The sequence below is a fragment of the Amblyomma americanum genome, chromosome 11 (assembly GCF_052857255.1).
Source record: "Amblyomma americanum isolate KBUSLIRL-KWMA chromosome 11, ASM5285725v1, whole genome shotgun sequence".
Classification (NCBI taxonomy): domain Eukaryota; kingdom Metazoa; phylum Arthropoda; class Arachnida; order Ixodida; family Ixodidae; genus Amblyomma; species Amblyomma americanum.
In genome coordinates this window covers 23,173,513-23,196,407 of record NC_135507.1, presented here as the reverse complement: position 1 = coordinate 23,196,407, position 22,895 = coordinate 23,173,513, and the positions used below count along the sequence as shown (strand labels likewise).

At 49.7% G+C, this 22,895-nt stretch overlaps 1 protein-coding gene across 3 annotated transcripts in view; it reads right to left on the bottom strand.

Moving 5' to 3' along the window:
- LOC144110912 (gamma-interferon-inducible lysosomal thiol reductase-like) overlaps positions 1-22,895 on the bottom strand; it is a 59,481-nt gene that overhangs the window by 8,162 nt on the left and 28,424 nt on the right. The window contains exons 1-2 of one of the 3 annotated variants that reach the window (XM_077643977.1): positions 16,667-16,718; positions 15,082-15,150 (exon numbers count right to left, since the gene is read on the bottom strand). The exons of 1 other annotated variant lie outside the window; for it this stretch is intronic. In XM_077643977.1, coding sequence (XP_077500103.1) covers positions 15,082-15,150; positions 16,667-16,672 — 75 coding nt within the window. In that variant the 5' untranslated portion in view covers positions 16,673-16,718. Of the gene's footprint in view, positions 1-15,081; positions 15,151-16,666; positions 16,719-22,895 lie in introns of those variants that run through there. One more of the 3 variants, XM_077643980.1, reaches the window with a different exon arrangement.

Genomic DNA, 22,895 nt, shown 5'->3' with positions numbered 1-22,895 from the left:
CTCCCCATTTACACAGCCATGTATTGTGCTTAACTTAAAGTCATACAAAAGCAGATAGCAATACATCTGCAACCCTTCGTCATTAAATACAAAACACTGCTTGTAAAGGGGACTGCTCAGCTTTTTAAGCCGCTGCTTCATAAATCATGGGTGGCCTTTAGAAAAGCCCCTTTCAACACATAACCCAGACATACACATGACCAAGCGGGCCATACTTTCCACTGAATTTTCTGCTACTCAAACCACATCAGCACTCCGGACGTTCTCGAGAAACGAGAACAGTTACGTGAGTATACATTTACTGCAGACGTTGGACGGCCGCCTAATGTCTGTTCGACAACAAATCAGGGATAACAAACATTCAAAACGGACGTCCGCTGGACGTCCCATGGATATCTGACTTGGGAAATTTAAGGCTGAGAGCACAATAAACGGCAGCGCTCGTTCTGCAACGTGTTTTCACCGCTTTTAACACCACACAATCGGCGCCACAGTCCGCTACTTAACTCACCTACCGGTATTTCTGCCCACTGCGCACGCACGAGGATCCACAATTTACTAGAATTTATTTAGACAGTAGATAAGGTGTCTAGAAGTGTAAACATTAATTCGGCCACGCTCCAGCGACATGTCGGCCACGCGATGAGCTTCAATTTTTGTTCCGACCGGTAACGGCAGCAGTGGAGGTGGTGGTGGCCTATCGCAATCTAGACTCTTTTCTGCTCAGGTCTGCACCGTCCGATGACCTTTCCGCCATTTCTACGAGAATGGTAATGTTCAAACGAAGGACGCGAAATGTGCGGACGCCTCTTACAAGCAGGTAACCCGAGAAGACCTTCGTGCTTTCGATGTGCCCCGGCGACACATGGCGCTTTCAGGACCCCCATCTCTTCTCTCGGCGCCCACCTCGCCACGCAATGCCGAAGACAACGTCTCCTCCAAGGCCAGCCCGTCGCGAAAGGGTGTACTCTTGCTTTTCATTTCGGGCACGTAATCTCGTCTCGGCAGAGCACACATCGCGCTCTGGCCTCTCCGCCGTGACTCGGGATGGGCGGCGGGCAGCGACCGTGCACGAACGGGGTGGGGGGTGGCCTCCGAGACTGGGAACAATGCTCCTGGCGGCGGAAGACGAACGGCCGTAATGACGGCCGTGCTCGGCTCGCTGCCTTTGTGGAACAGCTGTCGCGACGCGGGTGTGCCGGTGGGAAGAGTGTCGCGCCAGGGCGAACGCATCACGGAGGCCGTGTCTTCCTGGGAGCTGTCACCCCAATCGTCGAAGCCAAGTGGACCGTCCGTTCGCAGGACTTGTCGCAATGATTTTTTTTCTGCCTGTTTAACTACAGACATACACTAATGCTTAGTGTCAACAGCTACATTGTGTCGATAGCGAAAGGAAAGGGTTAAACTGCGCAGGAACGTATAGTGGGGGGGACGGGGGACGGTGGTCTAATTAAGCTATCCGCCCTCTTTACCCTTCCCTCCATTCCTGTAATACGACCTAATCTATGTAAATAAAAGCTTTTCGCATAGCGGAGACGTACTAGCGTGAACGTATACCGCATTACCGGATGCCTCCTGCAATGCCAGGCAGGGCCATTGGCTGTGCGAAGCCGGCGTCCAGTAAACCGGTATACGTTCACGCTAGTACGTCTCCGCTATGCGAAAAGAGTCTAATAGAGAGATTTAGCATGCCGGCTCCGCACGCTCAGTGGTCCTGACTGGCATCGAAGGAGGCATCCGGTAATGCGGTATACGTTCACGCTAGTACGTATCCGCTATGCGAAAAGAGTCTAATAGTGAGATTTAGCACGCCGGAGACTTATATACCAGTTTTACGTACGAGAGCTGCGCATGCGCAGTGGCAGGCGTGCAGCCGGGTAGGACCACTGCGCAATAAGTGTTCGCGAAACCGGTATACGTATCCGGTATGCTAAATCTCTCTAATATTGCACATATAACGTATAAGTGCTCTGCCGACACGAAACGAAGTGTAAAAGGGTCGGAAAAAGGAGTCAGTCTACTCTCCAGTGCCTGCAGTCCGTCCACATTCGTCCGCGAGAGGTGATCCTCTATGCATAGAGGGTTGTGTTACATGCAAGCAACGAAACTCGTCTACGTTTATACGCGTACAGCCCCCATCCTTGTTATGCGCGGCAGCTGTCAGACCCACGAAAAGCAGACGGTCGTCACGCGTCTACCCCGTGTCAACGATACCCACACTCGGGCCTCGTTTCAAAAGCGACTGCTGCCATCCCGGTGTCGCAAGCTGCCGTGCTCCCGGTACAACCGTGGCGACCGGTTTTTGCGAGGGGAACCCCGTCGGGCACCCGGCAATGCTGCCTGCCACGGCAGGCGACCGATAACGAAGCCCAAGCAAGGCTGTCGGTCCCGCCCTCCCCATCGCTTTCGGTCAGTCCACGGACGATGGCTGGCGGTCCTTTGCACTTGAAGCAACCCCCGGCGGAGGAGCCGCGTCAGTAGGCGGCTTGGATTTCGCTTTGCAGAGAATTAACTGTAGCCGTGTACAACTCAAGAGCGAAGCGGCTTTTCCCGGTCAGACGACCCCCTTGCAGCCTGTCATCATCATCATCAGCAGCTGCAGCAGCCTGACCACACCCACTGCAGGGCAAATCCCTCTCCAATGTCTCCCCAATTAACCCTGTCCTTTGCCAGCTGCGTCCACCCTTTGCCTGCAAACTTCTTAATCTGATCCGCCCACCTAACCTTCTGCCGGCCCCTGCTACTCTTGCCTTCTCTTGGAATCCACTCCGTTACCCTTAAGGACCAGCGGTTATCTTGCCTTCACAGTACATGCCCTGCCCAAGCCCATTTCTTCCTCTTGATTTCGACTAGGATGTCTGTCCCTAACCCGCGTTTGTTCTCTCACCCACTCTGCCCGCTTCCAGTCTCTTAACGTTACACCTATCATTTTTCTTTCCATGGCTCGGTGCGTCATATGCGCTCCACCCCATTCTTATCCTTCTATAGTTATTTCCCTCTCATGATCCAGATCAGCTGTCACTACCTGCCCTAAGTATTCCTTTACCACTTCTAGCACCTTGCGGCCAACTGTGCAGCCAATAGCGTCGGCCAATTCTCATGACCCTGCTAACGTGACAATGCAGGGAGTGGCAGATGAAAGGGCATAGTACCCTCCCTGCATTGTCGGGCCACTCCCTGTATTGTCACCGTAGCAGGGTGATGAGAATCGGCCGACGCCATTGTTTGGAAGGAGGTCCATTGACGGGAAAAGTCTCTTCGTTCTTGTGTTATATCTGACTGTAGAATCATGGTTGTCGATGTGCTCACAGGTGCAGCGGCGCGGGAAGCAGCTAAAGGTAGTGCCTTGCATTTACGTCAGACCACCCGAATCGGTGCAAGCTATAGTCCCATCTAATGTCTAGGGACTTTAATCCCAACGTGAGCACCGGGATGCAATATCTGTCGCAAAAGTTCCCAGGCCAGCACGACCTTGGACAGAACGGGGTCGAACGCACCTCTAGACGAAATGGCTGCGTCAGTTCATTCGCTCGCACAGGATACAGTAATGGCGAGATTCCTGTAAGCAATCAGTGCACCACTGAAACGGCTCACGCCGGATGGATGGATGGATGGATACGGCTGAACCCTTTACATCGGGCGGTGGCTCAAGCCACCTAGCCATGTCTTGTGAAATTTTACTCCTGTCTTGCTTTTAGCCACCAATCAGATAACCTTCGCTTGGTTACTTCTAACCTCTTAAAATCCACTTTCCCTTCACTATCCCTAAACCCCAATGCCTTGGGTAAGTCAGCCCCGCTGCCTTCCACTGTAGGGTGAAGCCCTTTACAGAAAAGTATCAAGTGTTCAGCCGTTTCCTCCTCCTCTCCGCACGCAATGCACAAAGTGTCTATCTCCTGGTACCTGACTCTATACTTCTTAGTCCGCAAAACTCCAGTCCTGGCCTCAAACAACAAAGAACTTCCCCTACAATTATCACAGATATTTTCTTTGACAATTTCCTGTTTAAAGGTCCGGTATGTTTCTAGTGCCGATTTCGTCAGCATCCCTGTTTTCCACAAAGCTCTCTCTGTTCCTTTAACCTTTTTCTTAACCGATAATTGCTGATTTGCGCCCTTACTGCTGTCCAGATATTTGCTTGTCAATTTTCTAGTTCGCTTTCTCCATTTCGTGTCAACATTCTTTATATACAGGTATCTGAAAACTTTCCTAGCCCACCGCTTTTCCTCCATCCTTCTCAATCGTTCCTCAAATGCTATCTTACTGCTAGCCTCTCTGCTCTCGAAAGACGCCCATCCCATATCACCCTGTACCCCCTGATTTGGTGTATTGCCATGTGCTCCCAAAGCTAACCTCCCTACTCCCCGTTGCCTAATTTCCAGCCTTGCTTGAACATCTGGCCTCATACACAGGACCGCATTCCCGAAGGTCAGGCTAGGGACCATCACCCCTTTCCAGATCCCTCTTACCACCTCATACCTATTGTAATTCCACAGTGCCCTATTTTTCATGACAGCTGCATTCCTACTAGCTTTATTCATTACATATTTTTCATGCTCTGTCAGATACTTAACACTGTTATTTATCCACACCCCAAGATACTTGTACTCATTCACTACCTTTAGCACGAACTCCTGTATTCTATGCTCGCCGCCCTCTTCATTAAATGTCATGACTGCAGATTTTTCCTTACTATACTTGAAGCCTATAATTGAAGCCCTCTGTACTGCATATGTCTAACAACTTCTGCAGGTCTTCCTTGTTGTCAGCCATTATCACTATATCGTCCGCATATATTAGTCCCGGTAATGTCTGTTTAATCAATTCCCCTTGCTTGAAAAAAGATAGGTTGAAACCTAGTCCGCTCCCCTCTAGCTTGGCCTCCAAACCTTGCAGGTACAACATGAACAACAAAGGGGACAGAGGACATCCTTGTCTAAGCCCCCGCTGTATCTCTACAGGCCCTGATACATTTTTTTCCCATTTTATGAGCACTCTGTTACCTCTATATATATCTTTTAAAAGATTAATTACTCCATTTTCCACATCCAATGTGCCCAATATGTCCCACAAATGCTCCTGAGTAACGTTGTCATAGGCTCCCCTAATATCCAGAAATGCTAGCAATAAGGGCCTATGTTCCTTTTCCGCAATTTCTATACACTGTGTCAATGAAAATAGATTGTCCTCCAACCTCCTTTGTTTCCGGAACCCATTCTGTAGTTCCCCTAGCACCCCCTCGTTCTCCACCCAAGCCTGCAGTCTATCCTTTATAATTTGCATCACCACCCTGTAAACCACAGACGTCACTGTTATGGGGCGATAGTTACTTACGTCTGCTTTGTCCCCCTTTCCCTTATATATCATGTTCATTCTACTTAATCGCCATTCATCGGGGACTTTCTCATCCACTATCATTTTGTTCACTACCTGTATTAATGTTTGCTTGGATTTTGGTCCTAACTTCTTTATCAACATAATCGGGATACCATCTGGTCCTGTTGATGTGCCACTAGGAACCTTCTTCTCTGCCCTTTCCCACTCTCCTTGCTCAAGTAAAGCTATTGCTGTAACCGGTCTATCCTCCTTCGATAGATTATGTACCACGTGCTTTGCTGAAAATTTTTCCGTCATCCTTGTTCCTAAATAACGCGACATATAACGCGACATATCTTCAGAAGAACCCGGGAGATGGCGCCCGTGCCCACTATGGGCACGGGCGCCATCTCCCGGGTTCTTCTGAAGATATGTCGCGTTACCACTTGCTGTTACTGGCAGAGCCATATATACACTTGCGGTGAAGTGATGGCAGAAAGCTTCCACGCACCAGCGACGTGCGGCGCAGGAGCCTTTTGAATTAGCAGCACGTGGAAACCACAACGGTTCAGGGGTCGTTCTAGTATAGTCGATTGACATCTTCTAAAGTCCAGTTGAGCAAGAAGACGACGTTTCCAGACCAATGCCGCTATGTGTCCTCGTGCAGCTGCCCCTATACCTCCGCTGTACTACGTAACGCCGGTCGCTGCTTTTGCCTGCCCCCTGCTGCTGGACCGTGGAGTTCATAGATAGATATATCTCGTTGGCATCCCCTTTGAATCGGGGCTATGGTAAACGCCACCTGGTCCGCTAAACTAAACTTACTGTTTATTTACTTTCTATTTCACTACGCAAGGAAACGCCAATACATGGTCGATGCAGCACGTGCGCCCTGCATCAGGATTACACAAATTTCTTTGTATTTATGAGGTCGATAGAATCCCGTTTTGTCGTCAGTGACTAACGCTAAGGCGCCCGTGTGCTGTGCGATGTCAGTGCACGTTAAAGATCGCCAGGTGGTCGAAATTTTTACGGAGCCCTCCACTACGGCACCTCTTCCTTTCTTCTTTCACTCCCTCATTTATCGCTTCCCTTAAGGCGCGGTTCAGGTGTCCAACGATATGTGACACAGATAATGCGCAATTTCCTTTCCCACCAAAATCAGTTATTATTATTATTATTATTATTATTATTATTATTATTATTATTATTATTATTATTATTATTAGTGACTGTAACGGTGACTTCCCTTTGCCGAAATCGCCGTTATTTGTGCTGGATTGCTAAATAGGCGCTAGCAGGATGGGAAAAAAGTAGTAGGGTGTTAACGTAGTTAAACCGAGTAGACGCGCGAAAGCATGTGTACATTCATCGCCTCTTCTTTCTGGCAACTGCATGTGCACGCAACCGCGTTTCTTGCTGTTCATCTTCACACCCCCCTCTCCACTCGGCTGGAGCTGGCGCCACGCCCTCCGCCGATTGGCTACAGCTGGCGCGACGCTCCTCCGAACTAACCCGAGCCTATCCGAGTTACTCGGAGACTCCACACAAGATTATCGGCTGGATTTGACCCCATTAGCCCGTCGCGTTCCGCATCGGATAATTCGGAAAGTTTCTTGACGTCAGTGAGATTCGAACGAAAGCAGCGGCTGCGCCACCGTATGAGAAGCTTGCTCTTTTAGTGCGTCGGTCGCGGAACGTGAGGCAATCTTTCCAAGCTCCTCTGTTATACCACGTGGACGACCAGCTTGGTCAACAGACTCGCCGAGAAAGCAGCGTCAACGCGCTGAAATAAGCCGCGCGCGGTCCTCAAACTATTGCCTCTATAAAGGGCCGGCCCACTAAACTTGCGCTTACGAAGTCTGTATATATATCCTTTCTGGTCTTCCCCACTCCTCCCCCAATTTTATTCTTTCCTCGCCTTTTCTTTATTGTTTTTCTTTTTTGCTATCGCAGTATGCTGGGCACGTCTCGGCGCGCCAATCACACTGATGCACCGACAGAGCTCTTTGTTCCGATGGGGCAATTAATTTGCCGTTAGCTGCGCTCGACCCTGGCCCGTATATATATATCCGCCACGCCTGCTTTCGGGAGCACTGCAGCGCTCGCAGCGGCCGCTTCCGATACGAGCGCTTTCGCCACTCCAAGTTCCGCAAAGGTCTATAGCGTCGAGGCAGCAGCTGAGGCTCCCCTGTGACTTTACCTGGCCGATGCATGTCTGTTGCCGCAACAAAGCACGCTTGACAACATGAGTGCTGGGGGCAGGCCCTTATAGAGATAATGTTTTGAGGCCGGCTTTTCCCTACGGAGTTTGCCAAGTAACTCCTGGGTAGAGGGCCTCTATGCTGACCAACGCTGCACGGGTGTCGCGAACTCTGCCGACTCGTTGCAGACACGGCTCGAGTGATATTATCGCCCGATAAGCCACGGAGGCCGCCGCCGATATTTTCGTAAACACGATCCCCGAGGCCGACACCCGGCGATTCAAACCGAAGAAAGCCCTGAGCAACCTGGCTAGACTTCTTACGCTGATGCTACTCGGAACTTCGCGGGCAGGAGCTAGAAAAAAAAAAAAAGAAAGGCCGTTCAGAGTAATGAATTGCGCGAAACGCTGTGAAGGCGGGTGAGATTAGAATAGGGTTATTCACGTTGTAGAGACCTAGATTTTATTTATTTTTTCATCCGCGCTGCAGGGTCCCTCGGCTCCCCCCGTTTCTTCGTAAGCCGGAGTCGTAAGCATTCGTAAGCCGGAGTCGAGTTCCCGCAGCCCTTACAAAAATTTCTTTAGACAGTCTATAGACTGTCTATATTCTTTTATCTATAAAGCCTATAGATTCCCTGTAGACAAAGCCTAAAGAACAATCTATAGGCAATACAAGTCTTATAGACAGTTAATGCGGCGAGTTGGGCGTGTTGGTACATGGTTTTCTGGAAAAGCAGCGCTGAACAGACGAGGACAGAGACGAGGCGACAAGGACGGGCGCTGAACTGACAACAAATTTTATTGAAGGGATTCACACTTATAAACGTAGTGTAGCTACCGTTCGCGCATGCTCAGAAAAGTCAGCTCTTTTGGTGAAAGGGCGATAGAGGCTGTGCTGACGCAGTCTGTAGACAATCTATAGATTTATGACCATACACTTTTGATAGACTTGTTTATAGACCGTCTATAGACTATGAATGGACAAAAAGAAATATCCATAGGAAGGCAATAGAGTCTATAAGACGTCTATAGAATGTCTATAGACCATTTTTGTAAGTGTGAGGATCGCTGCAGTTGCAAAACTGCTTGATTCGAGGCGCAGCTCAGTCTCCGTGCCGGACCGGCCCCCAGCTGCTTGTTAGCCTTCAGCTGCCGCATTCATTTCCTTCCACCCAATCCGTTGAGCTTTTAATGCGATAGCATTAAGAGGCCCATATGGCGTCAAAAACTGTCCGTCGTCGGTGTCAGGCGCCTGTGTGAAGCCTCCAACTCCACGAAGCCTCTACAAAACATTGACTATAATGACACACCGCCTGTAACAAAACGCCGGCTATAACGAAGCGCCGGATACAACGAAGCGCCGGATACAACGAAGCGCCGGCTATAGCAACCTGGTGTGGACGCTTCATTGGCAGAATTGACAGATGACAGTGATCGGTTTCTTGTGATGGTAGTGGCTTGGTGAAGTTACAAGTAGCGGTATAGTGGTCGTAGTGGTACAGTTAGTGCTCCAGGCTGCAGAACAATAGCACAAAGGAAGAGAAGGCAGATAAGAATGTTCTCGCAATTCTTCCGCATCGATCCAATTGATCGCCCCTCAAATTTTTCACCTATAAAAACAGACTTAAGCTTAGCATGCGTACGACGTCGGAGATGGCGCGAATACGGATGAGTGAACGAACCTACTCTGGCAGAAGCCGTTAAAGGTTTCATTTTGAACCGTCTGGATTTGACTTTAGATGTGACCTTTATCTTCTGGCACATCGCTCTTTGCCTCGTCTGCTTCACCTGCGCTTCTGTGGTCGTTTTAATGTTGCAATCTTTGTTCTGTGCTTACCTTAGTGCTCACTCCCCTTTAGCACCCTCTGTCTACCTGTATATTTTCGAAACGCCGCCAAGACTATAGAGCGATCTTGTGTAAGCCAGCCTTTGAACATGTCGGTCGCTCCAGTCGTCCATGTTTTCTTCTTAGCACTGTATATATACCCCTGAACTGCTGACAGCAGTGCTAGACGCCAGTACGCCAAGAACCCCTCATCACTTTCTTCAAGGCGCAGTTGAGGTGTCCACCGAGAAGTGAGACAACTTACTGCCGGCTTTTCTTAGCTCGTGTAATTTTTTTGTTAGCATCTCCGGAGCTTTCGCTGCGCAATTACACACAAAACGAATAAAAGAAAAGCGCGCTTTTCAGCACTGTGGCGCAGTGCAGAAGCCGTGCGTTCGCAACTGAGCTGGCCACGAAAGGCAACGGCGACCGGACAATGCCGCGACACGGCGGCGTCGCCGGCGCCCGCACAGGGAGCTCTCGGCCAAGAACAAAGCGACGCGTGACACGGGTCGCGCACGACAGCTCTCGGAAGGAGAAGCCCTGTATAGTATATATACGCGCACAAGAACAAAGGAGGCCCTGGGGTGGAGGGGTCCGCACTGGCTCTTCCTTCCATGGCGAGGGGGGGGGGGGGGGGGGGGGGGGGGGGGGGGGGGGGGGTTGGTTGCAGCGTGGCTCAGTAACGCGAGGCACGAAATAGCCTCCGAGAGACAGGTCAGCCTTTTTAAGTCTATTCCGGGGGCGGTCTCGGAAGTTCGGCAGCGCCGGTGCAAGGCTCCTGCTTGGGACACAGCGGGTGTCTGTGCATGAACTCTCGGTAGCCGCTCAACTCGACTCCGGATCGCAGCTAGAGCTTTGTAATTGACTTAAAGGATATGCTGGAAAGTTGATGTTTTCTTAAACTAGCGCCGTTTTTTACCCCTTTGTTTTTGTATAAGCTTATTATCGTTGAAGATGACCGGTTCGTGCATCGAAATGTCGTGCATAGAAACATTTAGAAACAATCCCAGCCTTGGTATGTCATCGGAACCGTCGCTGCCTATAGAAGTGTCGTGGCATTCCTGTAACGATCCTAGCCCATTACACAGCGAGCAAGGCTGCTCAAAGCGTGTAGACTACAAAGAGCAGAACGCCAGTCCGGCCTATGAAGAAGGACGGCTCTCCGGTCTCACCTCCGGTCACTCGTCAAGTAGGCTGGAAGGTATGGACCTTCGAAAAGCACCGTTGGAAGACGAACGGAGCAGCGGCGCAGTGCTTCTAGTAGCGAGGGCTACGGAAACAACTGCCCACTGCACCGGCATTTTATGCGAAATTACGGCACGGGCATTGCGTTCAGTCTCCAGATGACTTAGATGTCGGCTTCCTCGCAACAGTTACGCATGTTCATCTGTATCCCTTACGTCCGCGCTGGACAACGTTCAGTGTTTGTTTACGGTCCGCTTTTTTTTTTCAGACCCGCTGCCTGAATACTTTTTTGTCGACCCGGCGGTGGATTAGTGGTTCGAGCCTCCGACCTCGCATGCGGGAGGTGCGGAGTTCGATCCCCAGTGCCGCCGGGTACCCATCGGCGATACAATGGGTACAAGCTTTTCCCTGGCCTAGTGTTCGACTTGTCTGGGATGAATTGTTTGGGAAACTGGACCCTACCTAGGGTAACCGAAAACGCCTTGTGCCATGGCGCTCTTCCACCACGGATGTACTTGTGACATGAAAATTCATCATCATCAGCACAAAAAATATTCAGAAGAGAACAGCTGTGATACGTTGTCTTCACAACATCGCAACTTCCCTTCATTAATGATTTTTTATCATCTCTGGGTTTTTATATACCCGGGTTCGAACCCGACCGCGGCGGCTGCGCTTTTATGGAGGAAAAACAGTAAGGCGCCCGTGCGCATTGCGATGCCAGTGCACGTTAAAGATCCCCGTGTGGTCGAAATTATTCCGCAGCCCTCCACTACGGCACCTCTTTTTTCCTTTCTTCTTTCACTCCCTACTTTATCCCTTCACTTACGGCGCGGTTCAGGTGTCCAATTATATATGAGACAGATACTGCGCCATTTCCTTTCCCCCAAAACAAATTATTATTATTTTTATGTACATGGACCACGCGTGCCCCACCCCCCTTTTCTCTATGAATTTTTTTCCATCTTTAAATATATTATTTTCACTTCTGTTCAACCACTCCCACCGCAGCATGCATACGCAGCTCGGAGCATGCTGGGAAGCTTCTTCACTTCAGCGACGATTCAATATTTTTCCCTCCCAGGCCGCGCTTCGGACAGCCATTGTTTCCCCAAACACCACGGGGCGCCGTGCCGGCCGAGAAGCCCCGAAGACCGGTTTCGGAGCACAGCTGGATGCTGTCCCACACACGCGCGCGTGCACACCAGCTGTCTTCACTGGGAGCTAATGGAGAGAGATCGGCGGGAACAAAACAAAGAACAGAAGGCCGAGGTTCCCTGCTGTGAAGTGGTGTGCAACTGTCGAGCACTCATGTCGAGCACGGGCGCGCTGCGGGACTCTGCGCTAGTTTCCAGTGAAGGATCTGCGCCCTGACAGCGTGTATCGCTCACGAAGTGTGTGTAAGGACCCGCCTTTGCTCACGATCTGGCGCAAGCATCGGCCACCCTTAGAAGAGCGCGTGTTCTTCCTACAATGGCGTACAGCATACATACTTACATATCTCTCTTTTTCTCCCATACACACATTATATATATATATATATATATATATATATATATATATATATATATATATATATATATATATATATATATATACACACCAGACAAGGGGTGGGAAACGAGGGGGGCCGTTTGACAAAAAATAAAGGTCACTGTTGGCTTCCTACATATTGTATTGTGACGAAGTAGAGTGCAGTGGCGCGGGGAGGAGTGCTCGCGCCAGGCCGTCCTCCATTAAGTCATCCTGTAACCATATGTCGTCTCATTTAATTCATCAGCTTGCCGCCATGTAACATTTGGTGTGAGGTGCTGGGGTCCCTTCGTCGCCATCCTGGTCCCGGAGCTTCGGCGTCCTGCGCCTGCCGTGGTCGTCGGCCGTGTGTACCTGGTCCGCCCGGCTGTGCCCCAGCCCGCCAGACCCGAACCGACCTCGCCGCTCACCCCAGCCCCGTCCCCCGCCCGGACCACAAGACACTAGCACTGGCGACGTTTCCGCGACCAGAATGACCCGACCGACCCGAGACGCTGCCCACACGTGAGGACACCGCCCCCCTGCCGTTCGGTGCGTCCAAGGACCTCGGCCATCAGCTCCTGGCACCCTACGGCCCGCATGCTTCGTGGACCGGGACTCGTTCGCCGCTCGTAGAGCTCATCTACCAGGCCGGCAAGCCCTTCACATCCTTCTTCTGTATTCAACCCTTTTTCGAGCCCATCGTCATCTACAGCATTGCATCTTCACTGCAAAAGTTATTGGAATTTGGTAATAACCACTTTAAAATTTAACGTGACACGCTTGTTTCCTGACATCGACGCGCCAACACTGGTGCTACTATGCCACAGAAAGCGTCTCATTACCTCAAAAACCCCATTTTTAAAGATTAGTGCCAGGCTTCCCTGAAACACCCAGCATATATATAATTGTGTCACAAGTACAGCCGTGGAATTACTCACAAAAGACTCCGACTAGATCGCGACTCAAAGGCCAGTGACCTTTTCAGATGCTACAGCATAAGCATCCCAGAAAACAACGCGCGCAAAATAATAAATAGGGCGCTCGCTGTTTATGCCAACGCTCCCCGAAGGACCTCGAACGCGTACGAAAGTAAAAAAGGAAGCATATGATATCGGTGTTGTCCGGCCGGGAACGGCGGCAGAGAGATAACGAACCAGTTCTTATCGGCCGCTCTCACCGAGAATCATTTCCCCAGAGCGGGCGGTAGCCGACGTGGAAAGTGCTTCTTTCCGCGACTCACGAACGAAGAACCCCAGGCAACAACAACAGTTCTACTGAGCGCATCAAACAAAGAGTGTACAGCACGAGTCCCCAAATGCGGCGTGTTCCTCTAAAGGCCATGAGCGCTATGAACTGAATACGAGCGCTTCGTGCCTGGGCACCGTCAAAAAGAGAGAAACAGACAGGAAATTAACAGAGAGAAGGAACACACGGTACAATTTACAGCCCATTATGTCGGCAGCAATAAACCGGTTGCGTACGCCACCCTCAGCACAGGCCCTGAGCACAGGCCGAAGCGCGGTACAGACAAAAAGTGCCGTAAAATCCTTCCACACGGCCCTTGACTCTATTGCGCCTGTATGTATACGAGGCATATACTGCGTGCTCCTTTACGGCTTCCCTGCCGACTCGCTCAATGCCCAGATGGGGGATTCCTCGCTCTCAGTTGATCCCTGCCATCTGCTGTACCAAGCCCTCTGCGCATTCTGGGTGCACGTTCAATGGTCATGGCTAGAGGAAAGCAAAGGGAACGATCTGAAAGTTTCTAATGCTAACAGACATACGTTTCAATGGCAAGAGAAGGCGTGTTTTTATCAGGGATGGAGAGGAGTGCGGAGGGCCAAGTGTTGCTTGTTCTGAGAACGAAGAGAAAGTTTTGCTTTGTTTCTATGTTCCTGCCATGTCTAAGTTGGGTGGGCTTCCTCTGGCTGAGGTCACGGAATTGATGAGCATGGTTGTTTGCTTGGCAGACTAATTGATTGGCTAGTTTGCTCTGCATGATCAATTCCCATACGTGCCCATGGGCCCTGATCAATCATACGATTCTTCATAGGTGCGGAAACCACTTCACATTGGATGAACAGTACGGCATCGGATGAGACACACCTAACTGTCCCAGCTGTCCCAACTGTTCCACTGTAGGGGTTACGGTACAAATCTTGCACTGTAACGGCTCTCAGCGGTCCCGCTTTTATCACACACGTGCCCTCTAACATAGAAATGTTAGCTCACAGCAAACTCTCCCTGAACACAACACACCGTGGCCACAACTTCTGTCATACGGGCGGCCACTATAGGACTGTCCTTTAAATAAGGTTACCCTGTATCTCCTTTCAAAAGAGGGCTCACTTAGGACTGTGTACCGTGGCGTTCCTTGGCACTGCCAGCTGCTGTTTGGCAGGTTTCTGGCATCTTTTTGGCAGCTCCAAACACGAGATCTGTGAGCCCGTTACGCCCGGCAAACACTACGACCTACGATTCTTGCGAGCAAGTCCTTAAGTGCCAGCTCTGCGTGCTCGTTCTAAGAACTGCACTGCCGGCTTACGCAGGCTGATACCGCGTCAGGACATTACATTGGAATTAGCTGCAGAATATAATTCTGGCACCGAAAAAAGCTGGAGCTGGAGGACTGATGGACTTGAGTTCCCCCCCCCCCCCCTCCATTAAGACAAAGCAATGCGTGTCACTATGAGTGCACGTCACTATGTGTGCACGTCACTATGTGTGCACGTCACTATGCGCATAAAAAGGAGGACGTAACACGTGCCCAACTTCCATGCGGCAGATATCAGAAAACAGCCACGAGCATACATACACAGGCCATGTGCCAAACACTAATAAAGCAGCCACGCAAAGCAAGACGCACACGCAGACACAATAAATGGGTGCCGAATAAGGTAAGGTAGCAAAGCCAGTTTTATATAGTGCGCACACCAGAAGCCGAGCATGACGACACATGCGTGCACGAAAGGTTGCCTCTTCCTTGGGTACACACGCACAATATGCAGCATACACGTATATGCATGTGGCCTACCGTTTTCGGATGGCAGAGCCCGACGAGAGAACACCCGTACGAGGTCATCAGAAAAATTACGACTAGGAGCTGCAAGAGAAATAAGGATACCACCCTTACACACTCATACGCAAAGCACACACGAGACAGTCGGGGTTGGGAGGCATGCGGCAATCGGTATTTCGGTTCAGATTCATCTTTTTTTTTAATTGCTCTTTGATGAACACGTTTTGGAGTACAGGTGCCATCGCACGCCTCAAGGGGTGACGTTTGACTCCATTTCTGTTCCGACTAACTGCCCGGAATTCAGCTCACAGGTTCGCATCCATTCAGTGGAACGGACGATTCACGTCACTAATATCGTTGCTTTGAACTCGTTTAATTCGAACACCCGCTTATATCGAACTGACGATTCGGTCCAGCAGACATCAAAGATACTGTTCTAACTACGCGCAATTCAAACAAGTTCTAGGTCCCATTCAAGATTTCTCGAGAGTCGACTCCACTAATTTTTAATCAAGACTTTCGGTTTAGTCTACCTTGACTGAACCGAAAGGTTTGGCTAAATCCTAGTGTAACCCACTATCGAGAAATAACTAATAACTACACGTTCTAGAGAGTGGCTGCGCAGTGAATTCCAACTCCAACTAAGTGGCCGCAACTCTCCGTTAAAAAAAAAAGTGACACCACATGCACGCGTCCATATAGTATACAAGCCGTTGCACAGGGGTCTTTAAGTTGCCGAATTATCCGCACGCGCCTAAGACTGACTTCTGCTCATCTTTCTGAAGCGGCTAAGCGCTCACACTGTTCCTTTACCAAGGAAAAACAATTCTGGGTCACAAAACACTCGGTAAACCTGACCTTACGGGCTCTGCATTATATAAATTTTCTATACGCCAGTTTTCTATACGCTGTGGACGCGCACGGTAGGAACTTGAGCAAACAGGCATTGAAATAAAACAAGACGGAGCTGTATCAATGGAAGATTCAAATGAGCGTTAGGGAAGCAACCGCAAGCCCTTCCTAACGTGAGCTAGGAATTTTTCATAGCGAAACCATGTTGGCACGCTTTTTTTTTCATGGCAAAGAAAGCTCAAGAAAGACGTCAGCACAACCACCACAACCACCCTTCCAAACAGAAGCCCATAAATCTCCCTGTGTACCAAAATACCCAACTAGATCTCTTTGGATGCGCATATTTATTGCACATACTCAATCTTCCAAGGGCTCCGCCAAGCACAGTCATTTTCGTACTAACCAGAAGAATAGACGAAAGCAGGCAAGCAGGGCAGTCGGTGACCTGATACGAATTGCACTTTTATTTAGGAACCGCGCAGGAAAACACGGACACAGATTCGAAAGAAATCCAGACGGGACAAAAAAAGTTAATGCCCTGCGCCGTCTAGTCCCTCATGTAAATCCCTCACCCAAGGGCCCTTGAGGTATCTGTAATAAATAAATAAATAAATAAATAAATAAATAAATAAAGTCCATTCATGTAACCTTGCCCACGTTTTCTTGCCAGACTCCAAGCCACTCGCAAACTTGGCACAGCGTGGCTGTCTTACAGTGGTGGGTGCAAAAACTGTGAAGCGTCACTTACCAACATGGCACCCAAAATAGACGCTGAACCATCAGGCGATACTCACAGCGTCAGTGCAGAAAATAAATTAGGGGAAAAAATGTAGAAGAGGAGGAGGAGGAGGAAGTCCACGCACACATACGGGACTGGCAGCGCTGTGCAGTCATCTGTAAAGCATCTACGCAGCGAGGCTGAATCGATGCCTTTTCTGGCTTGGCGAAAACAATCTTTCGCCCTACTTCAACAACAGCGGGCACGTTTTCTTTTTCTTTTTTTTTTCTTAAGCCTTTTGTATATTTTACACTCGTTGGCTATCTCCACTCCGCACCCCTCCTCGCCGATCCAGTCCACTTCAATCTTTCCGCGCAGTGGCGCGAAGAGCGGGAGGCAGTGGGCGCCGGATATCGGTCCGACGGGGGTAGCGAAGTACCGCATTTTCCGGTACACTGTACGCGGACTGTACATGCTTAAATCTCTCGCCTCGCGGACTGTCCACCCTAGCAGCACATATAATTGGCCCAATATTGGAAATGGATGGTATCACATTGGCCCTTTGTTGGACCAGTATTTGCCAATATATCTCCAATATTGGGCCAATTACCTGTGCTGCTTGGGTACAGAACCGGTGCACACAGCATAATCAAGCCCAGGAAACCTGGACAAACGCTTCTAGTTCGCACGGCTGCCACCACGAGCCGCGTGGCGCTGAACACCTAAAATCATCGCGGGTGTTTCGACGTTTCCGTACATCCCATTGACTTTCTGTGGCCATCGGATATAGTTGTTGCAAGCGAAGGAAACATCTTATAGGTCAGATTTTCCAACGAGTAGGAAGGGTCGGCCATGATAATCACCATGTTCGCGCAGAATCTCTCGGGACTTTCTAGTTTTCTCAAAAATACAAGTTTAAAATATCCCCACGGAGTTACGCGGTGCTCGCTACTGGCGGCCAGCAGATGGCGAACCTCGCTATAACGAAACGGTTTATAACGACATAATGGATACAACGAAGGAACGATGATTTCCCTCGGAAGCTCGGTCAACACGGGCTATAACGAAGTAATCGTCGAGCCCCGTCAACGTCGTTATAACCATGTTCAACTGCAGTTGCTGAATCGTTCCCGGAAAGCTGGGCATGAGCATACCATACCCAACGCGAAATTATAGTTTGCTCCCAAATGATAGCTTTAATATTTAAGCTTCAAATTCTTTTAACTCTCGTTCCGGGCAAATCGAGGCGAACATTGTCCGGAATTAACTGCGGCGAACCTCAAGCCGAACATTAAGCCGAACCTGAAACCGAAAAGGACGGTGAATCTGAAGCCGAACATGACGCCGAACTTTTCAGAACTATCCCGAAATCTTCCGTCCCAATGGCATCCAGCTGAGAAGGAAAAAAAAAACTCAGCGGGATCCTATAGTCAATGCCGGTGCAGAGAAGCTTCGTTTCCCGATGTCTTCGCCGCATCCTCCCGCGCTGTGTGTTCTAACTGGTAGTCATCGCGCCACTGCTCTAATTCCTCGTCTTCTTTTCTCATCTTTCGTCCCTAAGTTCAGCGCTTCCAAACACTTGGTGGCAGTAGTGTTGCCGCCGCAGCCATGCAATAGAGTAGGATGAGCTAAAATCGCCACGTATCAAACGCTTATGTAACCGCACACAAAGGTGAGAAGGCGGCCAAGGCGGCCGAACGCGTCGCTAAAGTCGAAGAGCAGGAAAGATGAGCATCGGAAACTGTGAGGGAAGCCGGACGCTGAAGTGAGGAGACGGATGGCGAGCGGCTCTTCAATGTTCGAAAGTAGCCAAGGAGGCCATGAGCGTATCCTCTATCGAAGATTAGAAGCGGCCGAAGGAACTCGCCGATACCCGTGCGCGGCTACCGACATCTATGAGGAGTCCTGGACAGTGCTTCGCCTTTCCTACAGTGGACTTCATGTCTAAACCTACTCTTGACAACGGTATAAGCTACAACCTTTTACTATGATTGTATTGTAACGGAATCCATTCCGTTACCCTTAAGGGTAACGGCTGCGGGAGGTGCGGGGTTCGATCCCCAGTGCCGCCGGGTACCCACCGGTGATACAATGGGTACAAGCCTTCCCCTGCCTGGTGCTCGGCTTATTTAGGGTGAAATGCTTGGGAAATGGGTCTTTGACCCCACCTTCCTTAAGGATAACGGAGTGGATTCCAAGAGAAGGCAAGCGTAGCAGGGGGCGGCAGAAAGTTCGGTGGGCGGATACGATTAGGAAGTTTGCAGGCATAGGGTGGGCTGGGCTGGCAAATGACGGGGTTAAATGAAGAGACATGGGAGAGGCCTTTGCCCTGCAGTGGGTGTAGTCAAGCTGGTGATGAAGATGTATTGCCATGGTCAGTTTTTATGCGCGCACACTACACTTGGCCCCTCCGGACTACATCCCGTATGCGGACAACCTAAATACCTTTTTTTAAAGCCAGAGCTTAGCCCGCGGACTATGCATATATGCACTTGGTGCGGACTATAGTTCGGAAATTACGGTACTCATAACAGAGTCAGTGCATGCGCACGCCGCAAAAACGGTTGCAGTTAGTCCCCCGATCTCCAGCGTGACTGCCAAAAAAAAAGCAGCAGCGGGCGTGTGTAGTCTGTGTACGATTTCCATACGTGATTAAGGCGAAGCTGCACAACGATAAAAATATCGACCGGCCTAGCTCAGGAACGGTGTTAGAGGCAGTGCGGGTTGCGTGATAAACAATAGGGTTGGTCAAACACTTCAAGTTGGACTGGCGAAGTGACAAGGACAGATTCCGGATATTTTCATTTCTTTGCAGTCATTTACTCATCGCACATATTAGTCATTTTCCGTTTCAATCAATACACGTAGTCAGCGCTGTCCTATTGTTTCGCAGCCCTAGCTACTGAGTCCCAAAATATGTGCCAAACGGCTCAACACAATAAAAAAAAACTGACAGACGCTCATATGGTCTGATGCAATGAAATGCGTAAACGGAATGCGCGTTTAGGATGATGGTTTTCCATTTGCTGCAGCTTCCGCCTATCCCACTGCCTGAAAGTTGCGCCAGTTATTTCGCTTTAATTCGGCCAGCTTTGATGACTCCCTATTGATATCATATGCTTCAAGTTTGCTGCTTTTACAGCACTCCTATGCCATTTATGCACACCTGGCAACCAGCTCATCATACTTGACATTCAGAGCTACACAGGATGACATTTGACGAAGGAAGACACAACGAGCGCTATCTCAATTGTGTTGTTAGTCGAGCATTTTGTTTTTTTCCCGCCAAAAGACACGTACACATTGTCGTGACGTTTTTTAATTTTTTTTAATTATGACGTCATTGTTTAACTGCCATTCATTTATAAGATGACACTACCTCTGCAGCACAACTAGTGATACTCTGAACATATGGCCTTCTATGCAAGCTACGCTATCATCTGCATCTACCTCGTCGGAGGCTTCACTCTGCGGCCACGCAGATACACACGCCGGTATTTTGGCTTAATTGCACTCTTACTGCACAAGCAGTAAAAAAGACATCAACAGTTAATCCGACATTCGGTAGGGTCAGTACAGCAGACACAGGCAGAGAGACGCGTCAGGCACGCTTCTGTATTATGTGCGCCAGCAATGCTCTGCAAAGCAAATGATACAAAACTCGAAATTGCTGTTGGCTCCCAGCTGCGGTTCTGCAGTGGCTTGCGTATCTACGTGGGGCTGCACCTGAGCGTCAGCACCGACTCCGAAACCCGACATCTACATATAGGCTTCCGTGTGTACCTGTACTTCGGCACCAGCCGCTTAGAGCCACGCGCACATCTGCCTCGAACGCAACAATTGCTTTCAGGCGTCACAGCTGCACGTCTCAGAAGCACTGGAGGACGGGGGGCGAGGGAGATAAGAGAAGCAGCACACAAGCGGAGCCAGAAACTGTAGTATTCGAATAAATTCTCTCAACATGAAAAAAAGCATAGCGCTCAGCATAGTCCTCCGTGCTTTTAAACAGCATGTGTCACCGTGTACCAACATCTGCCGTCGCAAACTCTATGCATAACGACGCTAGAGCCCAGAATTGATGCGCTCCTCAAGTCATGTCCGTACCATGATGATGCACGCTAGTCTGGACTGCCACGTTGGGTGGCTTGCAGTTAGGCATCAGATGCATGCTAGTCTGGACTGTCGCATTGGGTAACTTGCAGTTCGGCACCAGATGCACGCTAGTCTGGACTGTTGCATTGGGTGGCTTGCAGTCAGATGCAAGATGCACGCTAGTCGGGACTGTCAGATTGGGTGACTTGCAGTTAGGCGCCAGATGTGCGCTAGTCTAGTCTGTCACATTGGGTGGTTTGCAGTTAGGCGCCAGGTGCGTGCTAGTCTAGTCTGTCACATTGGGTGGTTTGCAGTTAGGCGCCAGATGCGCGCGTCTGGACTATCGCATTGGGTGACTTGCAGTAAGGCGCCAGATGCACGCTAGTCTAGACTATCTTATTGGGCGGCTTGTAGTTAGGCGCCAGGTGCAGGCTAGTCTGGACTGTCACATTGGGCGGCTTGCAATTAGGCGCCAAATGCACGCTTGTCTGGACTGTCACATTGGGTGGGTTGCAGTTAGGCGCCAGATGCGCGCGTCTGGACTACCGCATTGGGTGACTTGCAGTAAGGCGCAAATGCACGCTAGTCTAGACTATCTTATTGGGCGGCTTGTAGTTAGGCGCCAGATGCACGCTAGTCTGGACTGTCACATTGGGCGGCTTGCAATTAGGCGCCAAATGCACGCTAGTCTGGACTGTCACATTGGGTGGTTAGCAGTTAGGCGCCAGATGCGCGTAGTCTGGACTGTTACATTGGGTGGCTTGCAGTTAGGCGCCAGATGCACGCTAGTCTAGACTATCATATTGGGCGGCTTGCGGTGCTAACTGCGTCACCGAAACACTCCTCCAGAAGCGGTTTTCGACCAAAAATGGCCGAGGATGTGCGCACCACGGTCAAGTCTCAAGTTGTGCCACATCTCTACAAGGTGCCCCATAACCTCAAGGAGGTACCGAACGCACACAAGGCGTCGTTGGTTTTCTCAGCCCCAAAGAAGCTGTCTAAACGTTGCTCCGCGCATAAATGTGGCGACGAATTGACGGGACGCAAGACAAACCATGTGACCGCTTATGTCCGCTGCGCAATAGGAGTTGTTTATATGCTATCTCCTTGACTTTTGGCTTGTCTTTATAGAGCAAACGCAGCGATTCTTGGACGACCGCTTAAGGGAGCCCAGCAAAAAGAAAAACATTGAAGGACAAAGGCGCGCATTTGACCTCGCGTGTGGGTGCGAGTCACGATTTTAGAGGGCAACAGTTCTGGACATGAGCAAAAACGAAAGGGCAATGCATTTGTTGGAAGCATTTCAAGCAAAAAATTACAAACGCCTGTGCATAAGCGATGCCTCGGTAAGCCTGTACGCGGTCAAGTTTGATTTCTTGAAAGCACTCGATAGGCGGCCGGGTGGCGGCTGTGTCTATCGTCTCGTTCTTTGCCTTGACGTTGAGCCTTTTTTTCTGCGTTTTCTAACCCGTTTAGCATATGCCGCTACCTTCGAACAATAAAATGAATGAATGGCTATCGACACATTGAAGCATGAATGAATGAATGAATGAATGAATGAATGAATGAATGAATCGTCCAATCAGTAAATCAATCAATGAATCAATCAATCAACGCGTTTATTTCTTCAGCAAGAAAACTAGAAGAGGAAGAGCAGAACTCGAAAAAAGTGGAAGTGTCTACCTGACTAGCTTTGAACCTCCTATTGAATGGCATACAGCGGCAGTGAATAAAGGCATCTATACAATGATTAAAGATGTGATCCCATAATCATGTGATTACATAGGCATGCAAATGATTAACATACGGCCTCACCAGTCTGCAGGTGCAGCCTTCAGTCAGGACGTGAAAGCACTAATTTTAAAGCACACATGATAAACAATAAAGTAACGTAACTTCTCTTGTGTCTATCGGACGTCCAGCGATGACATGGGTTGCGAGACACTAGTCTCAATGTGAGGTTAAACCAGTCCTGGGTTACGCGTGGCGTTCACCTCGTTCATTGATTGCTACAACGTCTGACATTCAGAGTATACGGCACGTGTAACTGGTTGTGCAAGACTGACCATCCCCCGCGGAGGTCTACTAATACTGTTAACTAATACTGTTAGCTATGCAAGGCTGGAAAGTGTCCCCATGTCAAATATTTTCCTCACTTCTTTCACTT